Source organism: Bos grunniens, chromosome X (genome assembly GCF_055505025.1).
Source record: "Bos grunniens cultivar Pamir isolate PY7600 chromosome X, Bosgru_T2T1.0, whole genome shotgun sequence".
NCBI classification, from domain to species: domain Eukaryota; kingdom Metazoa; phylum Chordata; class Mammalia; order Artiodactyla; family Bovidae; genus Bos; species Bos grunniens.
Window position 1 is genome coordinate 744,791 of NC_141194.1, and position 18,111 is coordinate 762,901.

General features: G+C 54.5%; 1 protein-coding gene and 1 long non-coding RNA gene across 3 annotated transcripts in view; one reads left to right on the top strand and one right to left on the bottom strand.

Moving 5' to 3' along the window:
• Window positions 1-403: 403 nt before the first annotated feature.
• Window positions 404-3,277, top strand: LOC147339674 (uncharacterized). Its single transcript, XR_015158300.1, has 4 exons — window positions 404-504; window positions 1,080-1,190; window positions 1,661-1,729; window positions 2,645-3,277. It is a non-coding gene; the product is annotated as an uncharacterized LOC147339674 (long non-coding RNA).
• The window catches only part of P2RY8 (P2Y receptor family member 8), a 49,094-nt gene continuing 33,312 nt past the window's right edge, over window positions 2,330-18,111 (bottom strand). For both annotated transcript variants that reach the window (XM_086386051.1, XM_086386050.1), the window contains one exon: window positions 2,330-5,924. In XM_086386051.1, the coding sequence (XP_086242177.1) occupies window positions 4,818-5,882 (1,065 nt within the window). In that variant the 5' untranslated portion in view covers window positions 5,883-5,924 and the 3' untranslated portion in view covers window positions 2,330-4,817. The remainder of the gene's footprint in view (window positions 5,925-18,111) is intronic.

Here is an 18,111-nt window from a genome sequence, read left to right on the forward strand (position 1 = left end):
GCCCCTGCCCACCATGAACTTCTTCCCCGTCCGTTGGAGCCACGCCCAAGCCTCGCCACCAACGAAGCCCCGCCCCAGGCCAGCCCACGGCCGGACCTCACCACCAATGAAGACCTCGCCCAGGCCGCACCACCAACGAAACCCCGCCTCTGCCCGCCCACGGCCCGGCCTCACTACCAATGAAAGCTCGCTCCAGGCCGGCCACCAGCGAAGCCCCGCCCCGGCCGTTGGAGCCACGCCCAGGCCTCTCTGCGCAAGGCCCCGCCCTCCCCCGAGGCAGGTGGGGCTCCGGCGGCGCTTCCGGGCAGCCCGAGAACGAAGCTCCGCCCCATCCTGGAAGCCCCGCCTCCAGCTCGCCCCGCCCCCAGCAGCTGGGGATTCCTGCCAGGCTCGGGCGGGGGGCGGGGCCCAGAGCCCGCAAGGCATCTTGGGAACGCAGAGATGAGGGTCCCGGTGGCTTGATGGAGGCAGAGATGGGGGTCCCCGGGGCTTGATGGGGGGAAGGTGGGGGTCCCCGGGGCTCGATGGAGGGGAGGTGGGGGGGTCCCCGGGGCTCTATGGGTGCGGAGACGGGGGTCTCTAGGACTTGATGGGGGCGGAGATGGGGGTCCCCGGGGCTCGATGGGTGCGGAGACGGGGGTCCCCGGGGCTCGATGGGTGCGGAGTTGGGGGTCTCTAGGACTTGATGGGGGCGGAGATGGGGGTCCCAGGGGCTCGATGGGTGCGGAGACGGGTGTCCCCGGGGCTTGATGGGGGCGGAGATGAGGTCCCCGGAATGCAGTGCGGGTGTGTGGAGATGGGGGGGTCTCGGGGCGCGGTGGTCTGTGCAGATGGAGCTCCCGGGAAAGCAGTGTGGGTGTGTGGAGATGAGGGTTTTCGGGGCGCGGTGGTCGGTGCAGATGGTGGTCCCCAGAGTGCAGTGGGGGTCTGTGGAGATAAAGGTCCCCGGCCTGCGCTGGGGGTGCGGGCCCTTCTCAGCCTAAGCACTACTGACCCTCGGGGCCGGATCATGCATCTTCGTGGGGCTGCCCTGGGCGGCTGCAGCGCATTCATTAGCGGCTCTGGTCTGTGTCCACTAGATGGCAGTAGGTGCCCACTAATGGTGAGAATCCGGACGTCCGCACGCGTCCTGTCCACCGGGGAACTGAATCACCCCTCACTGAGTGCCCCGGCTAGACAGGGCTGGAGAGGTGGGTGATGGACGGATGGATAGATATGATGGATGGATGGATAGATGGATGGATGAATGGATAGATAGATATGGATGAATGGATGGATGGATAGATAGATATGATGGATACATGGATGGATGGATAGATAAGATGGATGGATGGATAGATATGATGGATGGATGGATAGATATGGATGGATAGATAAATAGATGATGGATAGATATGATGGATGGATGGATTGGATGGATGGATGGATAGATATGGATGGATGGATGGATGATGGATGGATGGATATGATGGATGGGTGGATATGATGTATGGATAGATAAATAGATGATAGATATGATGGATGAATGGATAAATAGATCATAGATAGATATGATGGATGGATGAATGGATAGATATGATGGATGGATGGATGGATAGATAGACTGGATGGATGGATGGATGGATGGATACTACACTTTATTTATTTATTTATACTATAGAAACCAACAGATCTGACTGACGGATGGATGGATGCATACGTAGATAATGAGAGATAACAGATTAAATAGGTAAGAGCCATGTCTGGTCAGGGTCTCTGCCCTACCGCCGTCTGGGGCTGGACGAGTCTCTATGGGGGGTGTCCTGTGCACTGTGGGGTGTGGAGCAGCTCTGTTCTCCCCCTACCACATGCCAGGGGCAGCCCCTGCCCCCAGTGCTGAGAAGCAAGATGACCCCTGACTAATTCATACCACGTATATTTAAACTAATACATATCTTTGTGTTCATGTGACTGTATATAAGAACCCGGGTCTCTTGCCTTGCAGGCAGATTCTTTACCACTGCACCCCCAGGGAAGCCCATATATATATATATGGTATATCATGGAATATGCTATATATTGGGCTTCCCTGGTGGTTCAGATGGTAAAGAATCCGCCAGCAATGTGGGAGACCTGGGTTCAATCCCTCGGTTGGGAAGATCCCCTGGAGGAGGACATGGCCACCCACTCCAGTATTCTTGCCCCGAGAATCCAATGGTCAGAGGAGCCTGGCGGGCTGTAGTCCACGGGGTCGCCAAGAGTCAGACACGGCTGAGCGACTTAGCACATGTGCACCCCTGTGTGGAGTTAGGATAAACTCTTCATTGCTAGGTTAAAACAAACATCTTGCTTAGAAAAAAAAAAAAAGATGGTTTATTTTGAAGAAGTTCTAGATTTCAAGAGCAGTTGTCAACATAGCATCGAGACCCTAAGCAGTCATTCCATCGGACATATTCCGTCCCCCTCAGGGACTCCAATGCAGTTCCTTCATTTACACGCATTCCTGCTCTTGAGGCTTTTTAACAGCACTGAGAAATGTCAGTGAAATGGCAGGATCACAGGTTTCCAAAGACACAGCAGACACTGGGAAAAAACAATAAATCAATGTCTTCGTCTGACGATTTCCAGCAAACCGCATGCCTTCAGTGTGGGTGTTTTAAAACAGGTTCGAGAAAAGAGATGTCATACTCTAACCACCTGACGCGAAGAGCTGACTTTTTTGGGAAAGACCTTGATGCTGGGAAAGAGTGAAGGCGGGAGGAGAAGGGGATGACAGAGGAGGAGATGCTTGGATGGTGTCACCGACTCGATGGACATGAGTTTCAGCAGACTCCGGGAGATGGTGAAGGACAGGGAAGCCTGGTGTGCTGCAGGCAATGGGGTCGTAAAGAGTCGGACACGACTGAGCGACTGAATAAGAACAATATTATTAACCTGCTGAAACAGAAGGAAATCCAGCCCTGGGATTTTCAGTGATCCGACAGGCACCCCTCGGAAAGGCCGACGGGTCCCTGAAGATGCTGTTGGATACTGGGCAACTTCAGTGGAACTGGGGGTCCTTGGGACGCAGAAATCAGGGAGATGTCGGTGGCCCAGAGGGGCTGGACAACGAACTGTTGGTGACGATGGTGACGAAATGTGACCTGAGCTCTCTGGGACCCAAAGGCTGGATGGACGTCACACCCATTGAGGGCTGGGGGGTGGGGGTGGTGAGGGGCAGTGTTATTGCTTAGACCGGCTTCCTCCGAATTCAAATGGTGATGCTTGTTCTCAGCTCAGCAAGAAGACGGTTCCCTGAGGGTGGTTTGAGGTTTTTCACAGCTTTTTAGAGTCAGACGCTGGAAGCCCACGCCCAGGACGTGGCTGCCACTGTCTTGCTGGGTCAGGGTTTTTCTGCTTCCGGACTGTTGTCGTGGCGACCTGACTTTCTAGGGGCTTGGCTCTGGGAACAGTTGGGAAGAGCGGGTGGACCACACACCTTCCTGGGGCGATCCGAGTCCTTGAAGCCGGCCCTTCTCCAGCCACCCGTGGGCGCACGTCCTTTCTCGGGCAGGGGGCGTGTCTGGTCGGCATTCTGAAAGCAGCAGACGGTGGGTCTCTGCCCTGTGCAAACACTGCGGACTGGCTTGGACGCTGTCCCCTGTGTGGCCTCCCCTGGTGGGGATGGGGATGGATGGGACCCCCAGGCGAGTCCTTCTCCCCGGCAAGAGCATGGACTGCCCTATGCAGGTCCCGCCCCAGGAGCCAGCACCAGGCACTGCGACCCCTAGAACCACCCGGCCAGTGGCCAGAGGCCCAGTCTCAGAATTGCAGACTGCAGGGGTCTCCTAGGGCAGCTGTGACAGTTCTATAAATGAGGGGCTTAACGCCCCAGACAGGCATCCATCCTCCCCGAGTCCTGGGGACCACACGTCTGAGGTCTGTGTGTCCCAGGGCTGAGCTCCCTGCAGAGTCTCCAGGGGAGGGTCCTCCCCGCCTCTTCCGGCTTCTGGGGGCTCCGGGCGTCCATCTCTGGGCTGGTGGCCGCCTCCCTCCCGTCTCTGCCTCCATCTCCACGTGGCTTCTCCTCTGTGTCCGTGTCTCTCCTCTTTGGTGTCTTTTAAGGACCCTGTCACGGGGTCTAGGGCCACCCTGATCCTGTAGGTCACACTCTGATATTCCGGGCAGACGTGGATTTGCAGGGTTGGGACACCATCCACTCCGCCACACGTGTGTGTGGTTCTCATTCCCAAGCAATGACGTCGGGGGACCAACTGCTCCGGTAACATCGGCTCACAATCCCACCAACATCTCTGAGGTCTGATGGGGGGATGTCACCTGCTTTGCAGCCACCCTGCCCTGGGGGTCTCCCCGAGCCCCTCCCCACTGGCCCCTGCCAGGTGTCACCTTACAGGCTTCAGAGATGTTTTCTTCTCCACCCCCCACCCCACCCCGCTGAGGGAACCCTGAACTTATCCTATGCTTCTCCCTGTGATGCACAGAGGTTATTTCAGGCAGACCCTGACGACCTGCTGTCTCAGCATCCCCGGCGCTCCAGGAACTGTGGTCCATCATCTTTTCAAAACCTCACAGCTGCGGGGGGCTGCTGCGGGCTCGTGTGCTCGCTGGTCTCGCCCGGTCCTCAAAGGATCGCAGGGGTCAGGCCAGGAAGCACCGCAGACCCCAGGAGGACCTGCTGTGGCTGGGGGCGGTCGGCGGGGAGGCGGCAGGCAGAGAAGGGGCCCCTCCAGCGTGGTCCGGCTGAATCCCAGCGCACCCGGAGTGACCGAAAAGAGGCCCCAAAGACCCCTGCCGTCCCTCAACGCCCCCCGCTCCACTCGCGATGAGGGGTGCCTGTCTCAGAACACGCTCTCCTGCCGTTTCACGCTGGGCCTCTCGGGCGCCTCCTGCCCGTCCACGGAGCGCGCGGACAGGGTCCGCCCGGAGAAGAGGCTCTCGTGGCGGCTGTCGGGGCTGTCGGCGGCGGGCAGCGGGCCGTAGCCCAGGTAGTCGCGGAGGCGCAGCTGGAACTCGCTGGACGCGAAGTAGTAGACGAAGGGGTCCAGGCAGTTGTTGAGGCAGCTGAGGCAGAGCGTGAGCTTGTAGATGTGGTAGTAGCTGCGGCCCAGGAAGAGGCGGCTGACCATGTGCACCAGGAGCACGAAGTTGTTGGGGGCGAAGCAGGCGACGAAGGCGAGCAGCACCACGGCGGCCAGGGAGACGGCGCGGCGCCGCTGCGCGCGGCCGTGGCGGTCGGCGGAGCGCAGCAGCGTCAGGATGGTGGCGGTGTAGCAGGCCACGGTGACCACGAAGGGGATGAGGAAGAGCACGACGAAGAGCGTGAAGAGGAAGGCGGCCCACATGGCCACGCTGGGCAGCATGTTGGACTTGAGCACGTCGAAGCAGGTGACGATGCCCAGCGCGTCCACCGCGTAGGTGAGGTCGGTGCGCGCCAGCGGGGACAGCGCCGCCAGCAGCAGCAGCCACGTGGCGGCGCAGGCCGCCAGCGCGTAGCGGCGGCGGCGCCACCGTGCGGACGCCAGCGGGTACACGACGCCCAGGAAGCGGTCCACGCTGATGCAGGTCATGGTGAGGATGGACGAGTACATGTTGGCGTAGAAGGCCACGGTGACGGCGTTGCAGAGCAGCACGCCGAACACCCAGTGGTTGCCGTTGCAGTGGTAGTAGATCTGGAACGGCAGCACGCAGGCCAGCATGAGGTCCGTGACGCTCAGGTTGATCATGAAGATGACCGACGGCGTCTTGGGCCCGATGTGCCGGCAGAGCACCCACAGCGAGAACAGGTTGCCCGGGATGCTCACCAGCGCCACCAGCGAGTACACCACCGGCAGCACCACGGCGATGGCCGGGTCGCGCAGCATCAGGATGGTGGCGTTGTCCGGGCGCGTCATGTTCACGTCCATGCTGCAGCCGTTGGGGGTGGCCTCGGGATACGGGGTGCCGATCTGCAAGACAAGGAGGGAAAGGGGGGTACCGGGCAGGTGAGAGGCGCCGGAGGACGGGGTGTCCTGGGAGAGGGGCGGACACACGGGAGCGTCACGGGTGCACACACACGTTCGCGGGAGCGCTGATGTCCTATGGTATATGCACGTGTGATATAGACACACACATTACATATACATATGTGACACACACACCATATTGTATGTGTATATGTGTATATATGTGATATACACACACACACCATATTGCATGTATATATTATATATGTGATACACACCATATTGCATGTATATATCTATATATGTGATATATATACACACACACCATATTGTATGTGTATATGTGTATATGTGTGATATATACACACACACCATATTGCATGTATATATGTATATATGTGTGACACACACACCATATTGCATGTATATATGTATATATGTGACATATATATACACATGCCATATTGTATATGTATATATATATATGTGTGTGGTACATACACACACACCATATTGCATGTATAGATCATGACAAAGGCAGGAGAGTTCCAGAAAAACATCTGTTTCTGCTTTATTGACTATGCCAAAGCCTTTGACTGGGTGGATCACAATAAACTGTGGAAAATTCTGAAAGAGATGGGAATAGCAGACCACCTGACCTGCCTCTTGAGAAACCTATATGCAGGTCAGGAAGCAACAGTTACAACTGGACATGGAACAACAGACTGGTTCCAAATACGAAAAGGAGTACGTCAAGGCTGTATATTGTCACCCTGCTTATTTAACTTCTATGCAGAGTACATCATGAGAAACACTGGGCTGGAAGAAGCACAAGCTGGAATCAAGACTGCCAGGAGAAATATCAATAACCTCAGATATGCAGATGACACCACCCTTATGGCAGAAAGTGAAGAGGAACTAAAGAGCCTCTTGATGAAAGTGAAAGAGGAGAGTGAAACAGTTGGCTTAAAGCTCAACATTCAGAAAACAAAGATCATGGCATCTGGTCCCATCACTTCATGGTAAATAGATGAGGAAACAGTGGAAACACTGTCAGACCTTACTTTGGGGGGCTCCAAAATCACTGCAGATGGTGATTGCAATGAAATTAAAAGACACTTACTCCTTGGAAGGAAAGTTATGACCAACCTAGATAGCATATTTAAAAGCAGAGACATTACTTTGCCAACAAAGGTCCATCTAGTCAAGGCTATGGTTTTTCCTGTGGTCATGTATGGATGTGAGAGTTGGACTGTGAAGAAAGCTGAGCACCGAAGAATTGATGCTTTTGAACTGTGGTGTTGGAGAAGATGCTTGAGAGTCCCTTGGACTGCAAGGAGATGCAACCAGTCCATTCTGAAGAAGATCAGCCCTGGGATTTCTTTGGAAGGAATGATGCTAAAGCTGAAACTCCAGTACTTTGGCCACCTCATGTGAAGAGTTGACTCATTGGAAAAGACTCTGATGCTGGGAGGGATAGGGGGCAGGAAGAGAAGGGGATGAAAGAGGATGAGATGGCTGGCTAGCATCACCGACTCGATGGACATGAGTTTGAGTGAACTCCGGGAGATGGTGATGGACAGGGAGGCCTGGTGTGCTGTGATTCATGGGGTCGCAGAGAGTTGGACACAACTGAGCGACTGAACTGAATTGAACTGAATGTATATATATGTGACACACACACCATATTACATGTATATATGTATATATATCTGTGATATATACACTCACCATATTGCATGTATATATCTATATATGTGATATATATACACACACCACTTACCATGTACATGTGTGTATATATATACTTGACACACACCATATTACAGTCATATATGTGATATATTACCCACACCATGTTGCATGTATATATATGTGTGTGTGTGTGACACACACACCATATTGTCTGTATATATGTATATATATGTGATATAGACACACACACCATATTGCATGTAAATTTGTATATATATGTGTGTGTGACACACACCCCATATTGTATGTATATACATATTTATATGTGTGATACACACACACACCATATTGCATGTATACATGTATATATATATGACACACACCATATTGCATGTATATATGTGTGATACACACACATACCATTTGCATGTATACATGTATATATGTGTGACATGTATACATATATGTGTGACATATATACACACACACCATGTTGCATGTATGTGAAAAAAGTGAAAGTCACTCAGGCGTGTCTGACTCTTTGGGACCCTATGGACTATACAGTCCATGGAATTCTCTAGGCCAGAATACTGGAGTGGGTAGCCTTTCCCTTCTCCAGGGGATCATCCCAATCCAGGGGTGGAACCCAGATCTCCCGCACTGCAGGTGGAGTCTTTGTCTGCAGAATATTCTTTACCTGAGCCAGCAGGGAAGCCCATTGCATGTATATATGTATGTGTGTGTGTGTGTGTGTGACATATACACACACACCATACTGCATGTATGCATTCTTAGTCACTGCACTGGTGTCTGACTTTTTTGTGACCCTCTGGACCATAGCCCACCAGGCTCCTCTGTCCGTGGGATTCTCCAGGCAAGAGTACTGGAGAGAGTTGCCGTGCCCTCCTCCAGGGGATCTTCCTGACCCAGGGATCGCACTCAGGTCTCCTAAGTTGGCACCTGCGTTCTCTACCACTGGTGCCACCAGGGAAGCCCACTGCATGTATATATGTGTGTGTGTCTATACATAACACACAGATATAAATCTGGTATATACATGCGTGTGTATGTATATATATAAACACATGTGTATTCAGTTGTGGGCTTTTCTCGTGGCTTAGATGCCAGAAAGTCTGCCTGCAGTGCGGGAGGGCCCAGTCCGATCCCTGGGTTGGGAAAATCCCCTGGAGGAGGAAATGGCAACCCACTCCAGTATTCTTGCCTGGGGAATCCCATGGACAGAGAAGCCTGGTGGGCTACAGTCCATGGGGTCGCAAAGCATCAGACACGACTGAATGACTTAGCATGGGCTGGTAAGACGCCCTGCAGCCTGACTGGAAGTGCCAGCCTGCTGGAGACGGTGAGTTCTGTGCTGACTCCTCCTGCTGCTGGAACCTGAAACTTGCACTCTTGAACTTCTGTTTTTTCCTGCTGACCTTCCTCCCCGCTCAAAACAGACAAGTCCCCGGAGCACCTTGCTCGTGACTGGCTGGCCCCTCAAACTCACACAGAGAAAGGGGCCCAGGGCCCAGGGGAGAAGCAATTCCTGGGGCTGCCTGCCCTCCGCCTTCTGGACACAGTGGGTTCCCAGGGTCACTTTCTTTGTAACTAATTATGTAAATGCAACCCAAAGGCAGCTCGCAGTTCATTTCTGTTGGTTTTTTCAAAGTCTGGGGGATGGTTTTGTTATCTCTTTGCTCAGTCCATTCAGTCGCATCCGACTCTGCAACCCCATGGACTGTACCCTGCCAGCCTTCTCTGTCGACAGGGTTTTTGCAGGCAAGCCATGCCCTCCTCCGGGGGATCTTCCCAACCCAGGGATCAAACCCGGGTCTCCTGCATTGCAGGTGGATTCTTCACTGTCTCAGCCACCTGATGAAGTTGCTATTTTTCCTGTGGCTGAAGCTATCACTTCTGTTTTTCACCGTGTCTGTGTGTGTGTGTGCGCGCCTGATATCGGGGCTCCAGAAATCAGGGTGTGGGGCTCAGCTGGGCAACCGGGTGCCACCCCCGTTATAGCTCAGGCCCGGAAGACGCCCCCTGGCTCACGTGCGCCTTGCAGTGGGACACCTGCTGGTGCGTTCCGGGGAGGGTGTGCATCCCCAGGGTGTCTGTTGGCAGGAATCATGGCCCGTGAGTCGCCGGGCCCTTCAACGCTCATGGCATTGCAGCTCCCCTCTCGGACCCTGGCACCCCGGGGCATCTGTCTGTTCCTCCGCAGGAGATGTAACATCTGCGGTGGGGGTGTGCCGAATGAGGTTCCTCAAACCCATTTAAAAATGACCCTGGTTTCGCTTTGAGTAGGAAACTTTCCGCACCACTAGCTCATGGCCAGGTGCGATCGTACAGTTGTGATGGTGTGTGTGGGGTGCAACCCCCCACCTCACGGCCCCCAACCTCCATCCATCTTTGGGGTTCAGGAGCAAAATGTCCCCAACGTCTCAGGATCACACGTGGAGGCCACATGGTGGGGGACAGTGGAGAGGACAGAGGTCTCTGATCTGTAGGGGAAAGGGGAACTCGGGGAGGGGATGGGGCTGAGGGGACTAGGAGACTACTGCGTGTCCACAGTCGGGGGGGTGGGGGGAATCTGAGAAGATGGGGGGGTGCACAGAGCTGGAGACAGAAAGCCCAGCCTCCCCCATCGAGTGGCACTGGGGGGCGGGGAGCCTGCTGGGGGCTCCCCTGGGGGCTCAGATGGTCAGGAATCTGCCTGCAGTGCAGGAGACCTGGGTTTGATCCCAGGTTGGGGAAGATCCCCTAGAGGAGGGCATGGCAACCCACTCCAGTATTCTTGTCCAGAGCATCCCACGGACACAAGAGCCTGGCGGGGCTACAGTCCACGGGGTCGCAGAGTCGGGCTACAAGTCAGCGGCTAACACACTTTTCCACTTCTGCCCGGTGATGACCCCCCCCTTCCTTCCCCCGGATCTGTCATAACCTCCTGGTGGGAGCTTCAAAAGAGACTTCATTTGCATAACACAGCGGCTGGCCCCCGCAGAGAAGCCACGTGGGCGTCCAGGAGGCCTCCGTCTGCACCCCGAAGCTGCCGCCTCCCCCCACCACACCACCACCACCAGCCCCCCGGGGGCCCCCCCAAGCTTTCACCTGTGCCTGTCTCGGAGACCGGGCAGGCAGCCCCCTCCCCTGCAGCACGGCGACGCACGGCTGATTCATAAAGAAATCACATCTAACAGATGCGGCCGGCTCCCAAAGCCGCGGGCGGGGCGGAGGCCCAGGGGGTGAGGGATGGAAGTGGCGTGAAATGAGCCAGAAACAGTTGCTGGCGACCACAAGACGGTCCCCGGGGTGCTGGGCAGGCAGAGGTGACTCTTTGCCAGAGGCACGGGGCAGCCTGCAGGCTTGGGGGCCGCAGGGTGCGGTGTGGGGCGGAGGTTCTGCAGGAAGCTACATGCAGGCATCACACACAAGCTTGCACAGAGCTGCAGCCCGTGCGCCCTTGGCTCCTGGGAACCCCCCATGCCCGTCGACCTCTCTTCTTAACGGCTTTACAGAGCCACCAGGAAAACATCATCAAGGTCACCTCTGCAAAGTCGACGTAGCGCTGCGGGCGTTAGCCCCTCAGTCGTGTCCGACTCTCTGTGACTCCATGGACTGTAGCCCGCCAGGCTCCTCCGTCCATGGGATTCTCCAGGCAAGAAAACCGGAGTGGGCAGCCATGCCCTCCTCCAGGGGGTCTTCCTGACCCAGGGATCAAACCTGCATCTTCTGCATTGCAGACCGATTCTTGACCATCTGAGCCACCAGAGACACTACAGTGGTTTTTCGTATATTTGCAAAGAGAAGCAACCAGCCCCATCACGCAATCCCAGAACGTTCTCATTGTCTTGAAAAGAAGCCCTGCACGCCATGGCCATCACCCCTGCATCCCTTCCCCAGATACACATTTAAAAACTGGAGCTCAGATTCACCTATCATGCCATGCTGAAAGTGGAGGGTTCTGTGGTACAGAGCAGGGCTCACAAGCCTTCACGACCATCATCTCTGTCTGGCTCCAGACATGTCCATCCCCCTCAAAAGGAGACGCTGTACCCTTAAGAGTTCCCACGTCTTCCCAGCCCCTGGTGTGCCTTCTGAGTCTGCGGATTTGCCTGTTCAGGATGTTTCATATCAGTGGAATCACACACTGTGTGTCCTTCTGTGTCTGCTTTTCTCACTGAGCAGTGTGTGTTCAGGGTCCAGCCACGCTGTAGCCTGTGTCAGAGCTTCACTCTTTTTTCACAACTGTGTCATATTCCACTGTGTGAATAGACCACATGCTGTTTATCCACCCATCATCCATCCATCTACCCACTCACTTATCTACCCATCCATCCAACCATCCATCCACTCATTTATCAGTCCATGCATCCATCCACCCATCTATCCATCCATCATCCATCCATCCATCCACTCACTTATCCATCCACCCATCCATCCATCCACCTATCCCCCATCCATCTATCCATACATCATCCATCCATCCATCCATCCATGCGCTCACTTATCCATCCATCCATCCATCATCCATCCACCCACCCATCCATAAATCATCCGTCTATCCATCCATCCATCCACTCACTTATCCATTAATCCACCCATCCATCCATCCATCTATCCACTCACTTATCCATTCATCCACACATCCATCCATCCATCCATCCACTCACTTATCCATCCATTCACCCATCCATCCATCCATCCATCCATCCGCTCACTTATCCATCCATTCACCCATCCATCCATCCATCCATCCGCTCACTTATCCATCCATTCACCCATCCATCCATCCATCTATCCATCCAGTCACTTATCCATCTATCCATCCATCCATGCATACCTAGCTGCTAACACTTAAAGCAAGCCCATGACTCCATTCCCCACCATCTGAAGGTCAGAGATACTCAGGACAGTGGTCCTTCTCTCTCTTCTGAGGTGGGTCTTACTCAGGTGGGGTGGGTTAAAAACAGCCCAGAGTCAAAGGGACGACTGCTCTTTAAGGACCTCCTGTGAGTCTTTGCAACAACAACAGCCCAAACTTCCCAAGCGCTGGGGGGTTCTCCTGGGGCTGAGCTCACACAGGGACTGGAGGGTCTGGACCAAGAGGAAAGCATGACCCAGCCCTGCGCCAGTGTGGGCTGGCATCTTTTCTGGGTTTCTTAGGGTCTTATGCCACCCAAGTCGTGGTGCTTTGTGGGGGCAGCTCTGGGACCCTCAGCCCCAAAGCACTCAAAGGCCACGGCTTCAGAGAGCTGGTGACATCACAGAGTCCACATGGGTGCTGCCGTGCGGTCCACAGAGTATTCACTCCTGGCATGTTGCTGTTTACTCGCTCAGTCACGTCCGACTCTTTGCGACCCCACGGACTGTAGCCCACCAGGCTCCTCTGTCCATGGGATTCTCCAGGCAAGAACACTGCAGTGGGTTGCCATGCCCTCCTCCAGGGGATCTTCCTGGCCCAGGAGGCCCAGGTTTGAATCCTGGGTCGAGAATCCTGGGATGACTTAACCACACAGAGCTCACAGCTGCCGGGTGCAGGAAGGGTTGGGAAGAGGCAGGCTGTGAGGTCCTGTCCACCCAGACCCTCAAAGTCCTCATCGGTCATATCGCGGATAGAGACTCACCCTCTGAGGGTGGTCGTGGGGCCAAGGGACTCAGCGACGGCAAACCACGCTGTCAGCCTGGGTGTGTCCACAAATACTAGCTAGACCAGTAACTGGGGGGTGTCCTGGACTGTCCTAACAGAGGGCCACAAACTGGGGAGCTGGTGAACATAGACATCTATCCTTTAAGGTCAAGGAGTCCCAGGGCTGAGCTCCCTGCAGAGGCCCCAGGGGAGGGTCCTTCCAACTCTTCCAGCTTCTGGGGGCTCCAGGCATCCGTCCCTGAGCTGGTGGCCGCCTCCCTCCCGTCTCTGCCTCCGTCTGCACGTGGCTTCTCCTCTGCATCTGTGTCTCTCCTCTTTGCTGTCTTATAAGGACACTGTCCCTGGGTTTAGGGCCACCCCCATCCAGGAGGACCTCATCTCAGACCCTTCATTCTGTCACCTCTGCAGAGACCCTATTTTCTAATAATGCCCGGCCTGAGTTTCTGAGTGGGCATGAATCTTAGGGGGGCAGCCTTCAACCCACTACACCACCCCACTGAGCTACAGCCCTATAAATAACTCAGCAAACAACAGGTGGATTTCTTCTGAAATTCGATCATGATAGTTAATGCACTCATCTTTAGAGAATCTTTTTTTGGGCATTGCTTTTTTAATTAATTTTATTGGAGGCTAATTATTTTATAATATCCAGAATCTTTATGTAGGTGCCCATCATCTATTGGCAGGATTTCAAAAAATATCTTAGAGTCACTGACTGATGAACTTTGTGGAAGGTTACTTGTCATTGCGTTTAGGGCCACCCCCATCCAGGAGGGGGCTTCCCTGGTGGCTCAGCTGGTAAAGAATCTGCCTACATTGAGGGAGGCCTGGGTTCAATTCCTGGGTGGGGAACATCCCCTGGGAAGGGAATGGCAACCCACTCCAGTTATTCTTGGGTTTCCCTGCTGACTCAGGTGGTAAAGAATTTGCCTGCAGTAGGAGAGACCTGGGTTCTATCCCTGGGTCGGGAAGATCCCCTGGAGGAGGGCATGGCAACCCACTCTGGTATTCTGGCCTGGAGAATCCCATGGACAGAGGAGCCTGGTGGGCTACAGTCCATGGGGTCACAGAGAGTTGGACACGCCTGAGCGACTGAGCACAGCACAGCTCAGAATCCAGGAGGGCCTCATCTCAGGCCCTTCCCTTCATGACATCCGCAGAGACCACATTGTTCTCCCCACTCGTGGGTTCCAGGGGGTCAGGATGTGGGTACATCTTTGCTGGCCCCCGCTTTAGGCATCAAGGAGAAGACCTCTAAGAGCTGTTCAGACCTCAGTACATCCCGGAGGGGAGGGTTCTAGCTGAGTCCAGCCGGGTCCCCGCCAGCATCAGGGCTAAGTCACGAGCGTGGACAGAAGACTTTACAAGTGGCAAATCATGGAGAGCTGGCAGCTACACAAGGCCGCTTTGGAATCTGACCATCACGCCCAGACATTCCGGCCACTGCCTGCCAGGGAAGGGGTGAGTCGTCGGCCTCGTGTGGGAGATCCTGCCCTCTTGCCCTTGATCCGAGGCCCTGGGCAATGTTTGTGAACCTGCCCAGGAGAGGAAGCTGTGATGGGTTTTCTGGTTGACCATGGGGGTGACACAGAAAAGATGCCGGAAACTCTGTGGCTGTCACGGGTGAATTGTGTCTCCCCCTTTCAAGTTCAGGCTGAAGCTCTAACTCGCTGTATGTAAAAGGGTCGCCTTCGTTCCAAGGCGGGGAGAGGGGGTGTGTCTTTGCAGATGTAATTCTTTTAGGTTCACGTGAGGTCCGTCTGGACTTCCGAGTTGGCTCAGTGGGTAAAGAACCTGCCTGCAAATGCAAGAGATGCGGGTTCGATCCCTGGGATGGTAAGATCTCCTGGAGGAGGGCATGGAAACCCACTCCAGTGTCATTGCCTGGAGAATCCCATGGACAGAGGAGCCTGGCAGGCTGCAGTCCATGGGACTGCAGACAGTCGGACACAACTGAAGCGACTGACCACGCATGAGGTCTTATTGGAGCGAGAGGAGAAACGTGTCTGCTATGACCGGTGTCCTTATAAAAAGGGGATGTTTAGGGGGATTTCCCTGGTGGTACAAGGGTTGGGAATCTGCCTTCCGAGGTAGGAGACACAGGTTTGATACCTGGTAGGGGAATTAAGATTTCACGTGCCTTGGGGCATCTCGACCTGCGAGCCACAGGACTGAGCCTTCAGATGTCAGCTGGAGTCTGAGCAGCCTGGACCCTGTGAGCTGCAATGGAGACCCTGAGTACCACAGCTAACATGCAATGCAGCAAGAAGGATATAAATATTAAAAATGCAGGCAGGCATTGGGCAGAAGGAGGGAGACGGCTGGGCAGAAATGGAGGCAGAGGTGGAGAAGATGCTTCAATAAGCCAAGGAACGCCAAGGATGGGCCAGGAAACACCAGAAGCCGAGACGAAGTGACAAGTGAAAGTTTGAGTCGCTTCAGTCGTGTCTGACCCTTTGCGACCCCGTGGACCATAGCCCCGCCAGGCTCCTCTGTCCATGGGATTCTCCAGGCCAGAACACTGGAGTGGGCTGCTCTTCCCTTCTCCAGGGGATCTTCTTGACTCGGGGATCGAACCTGTGTCTCCTGCATTGGCAGGCGGGTTCGTTACCATCCGAGCCACCAGGGAAGCCCAGAGGCTGGGATGGAGGCGTGGGAAAGATTCCCAGCCACAGCCTTCAGAAGGAACCCACCCTCCCACACACACCTTGACTTCAGGTCTGCAGGCACTGAATCTGAGTTGTTCAAGCTCTGCTCCCAGTTGGGTGGGGGGGAGACGGTTTCCTTCCAGCAGCCCCAGGAAACAGACACACAAGCAAAAAGAGGCAGAGTTGAGCCGATGGAGTACAGAAAGCCAGAGCAATCATCCTGCGAAACGAAAGAGGGGGAGGAATCTTTCGGAAAACGTAGGGCGTGAAGGGATGAGATTGCAGGAAAGACAGAGACGTGAGGATATGGGCAACAGCCTCGCGGGTCGTTCGGTGGACGCTGACCAAGGTGAAGATGGGGAAACTGCCGTCAGCGTGACGTGAACGCACACCGAGGGACTTCCTTGGTGTTTCGGGGTGAAGAATCCACCTGGCAGACCCGCCTTCACCGTTGGCTGTACATGGCTGCCGCCGCTGCGCAGAACAGAATGGAGGTTCCTTAGAAAACTAAACGGAGACCTACTGTGTGATCCAGCCATCTCACCCCTGGCAGGCATGCAGAGAAAAACACGCTCTGAAATGACCCACGCACCCCAGCAGGGCCGTTTACAACAGCCAGGACATGGAAGCAACCAAGATGTCCACCAACAGAGGAGTGGAGAAAGACGATGCGCTGTGCATACACAATGGAGTATGACTCAGCCACAGAAAGGAACGGAATACAGCCATCCGCACCAACAGGGTGGACCCAGAGATTCTCCTGCTGAGTGAAGTAAGTCACACAGAGAAGGGCAGCCGTCTTGGACGTCAGTTACACGGGGACTCCAAAAAGACATGATACAAATGAATTTACTTACAAAATAGAAAGAGGCTCACAGACTTGGAAAATGAACTTATGGTCACCAGGGAGAAGGATGGGGGAAGGGATAGCCAGGGAGTCTGGGATGGACATGGACACACTGCTGTCTTTAACATGGAGAAGCAGCAACGATCTGCTGGACAGCACAGGGAAATCTGCTCAATACTCTGTAATAACCTTATGATCACCAGGGGGAAGGATGGGGGAAGGGATAGCCAGGGAGTTTGGGATGGACATGGACACACTGCTGTGTTTAACATGGAGAACCAGCAAGGAGCTGCTGGACAGCACAGGGAGCTCTGCTCAGTGTCGTGTGGCAGCCGGGATGGAGGGGAGTTTTGGGGAGAATGCATACATGTATATGTAAGCCTGAGTCCCTTTGCTGTCCGCCTGAAACCATCACAACATTGTTAATTGTCTACACACCAATAATAAAAACTTTACAGTTTCAAAAACAAATAAATAAAGGAATCCGCCTTACAGTGCAGGAGACGTGGGTTCGACCCCTGGTTGGGAAACTGAGGTCGCGTGTGCCTCCGGGCAACTCAGCCACGAGCCCTAAGTACTGAGCCCGAGCGTCACAGCTAAGGCCCGACTCAGCCAAACAAATAAACATTAGAAAGAAACAGCGTTGGAACTTATTTTCCCTCGAGGGCCCTGGCCCACCCCGTAGCTGGTCAGTGGGAGGCGTCTGCTCTGTAGCATCCTTCCAGGCACGTCTCGGTGTGCCTGAAACACACATTTCACATACATACACTGTGAAATGAGAGTATCTCCTCGCATACCAGTAAACTAGAAAGGTCAAGGCCATCAGCAAGTTCTGCCCTCTGCATGAGCTATGGTTTTCCCAGTGGTCATGTATGGATGTGAGAGTTGGACCATAAAGAAAGCTGAGGGCCAAAGAATTGATGCTTTTGAACTGTGGTGTTGGAGAAGACTCTTGAGAGTCCCTTGGACTGCGAGGAGATCCAACCAGTCCATCCTAAAGGAGATCAGTCCTGGGTGTTCATTGGAAGGACTGATGCTGAAGCTGAAACTCCAGTCCTTTGGTCACCTGATGCGAAGAACTGACTCACTGGAAAAGACCCTGATGCTGGGAAAGATTGAAGGCAGGAGGAGAAGGGGACGACAGACGATGGGACGGTTGGATGGCATCACCGACTTGATGGACATGAGTTTGTGCAAGCTCCAGGAGTTGGTGACGGACAGGGAGGCCTGGCGTGCTGCGGTCCATGGGGTCGCAAAGAATCGGACACGACTGAGCGACTGGACAACAGCAAGGTAAACAAGGAACAGGATTTGCCAAGACAGCTGAGGTGCATATGGACAGCATGAATGAAT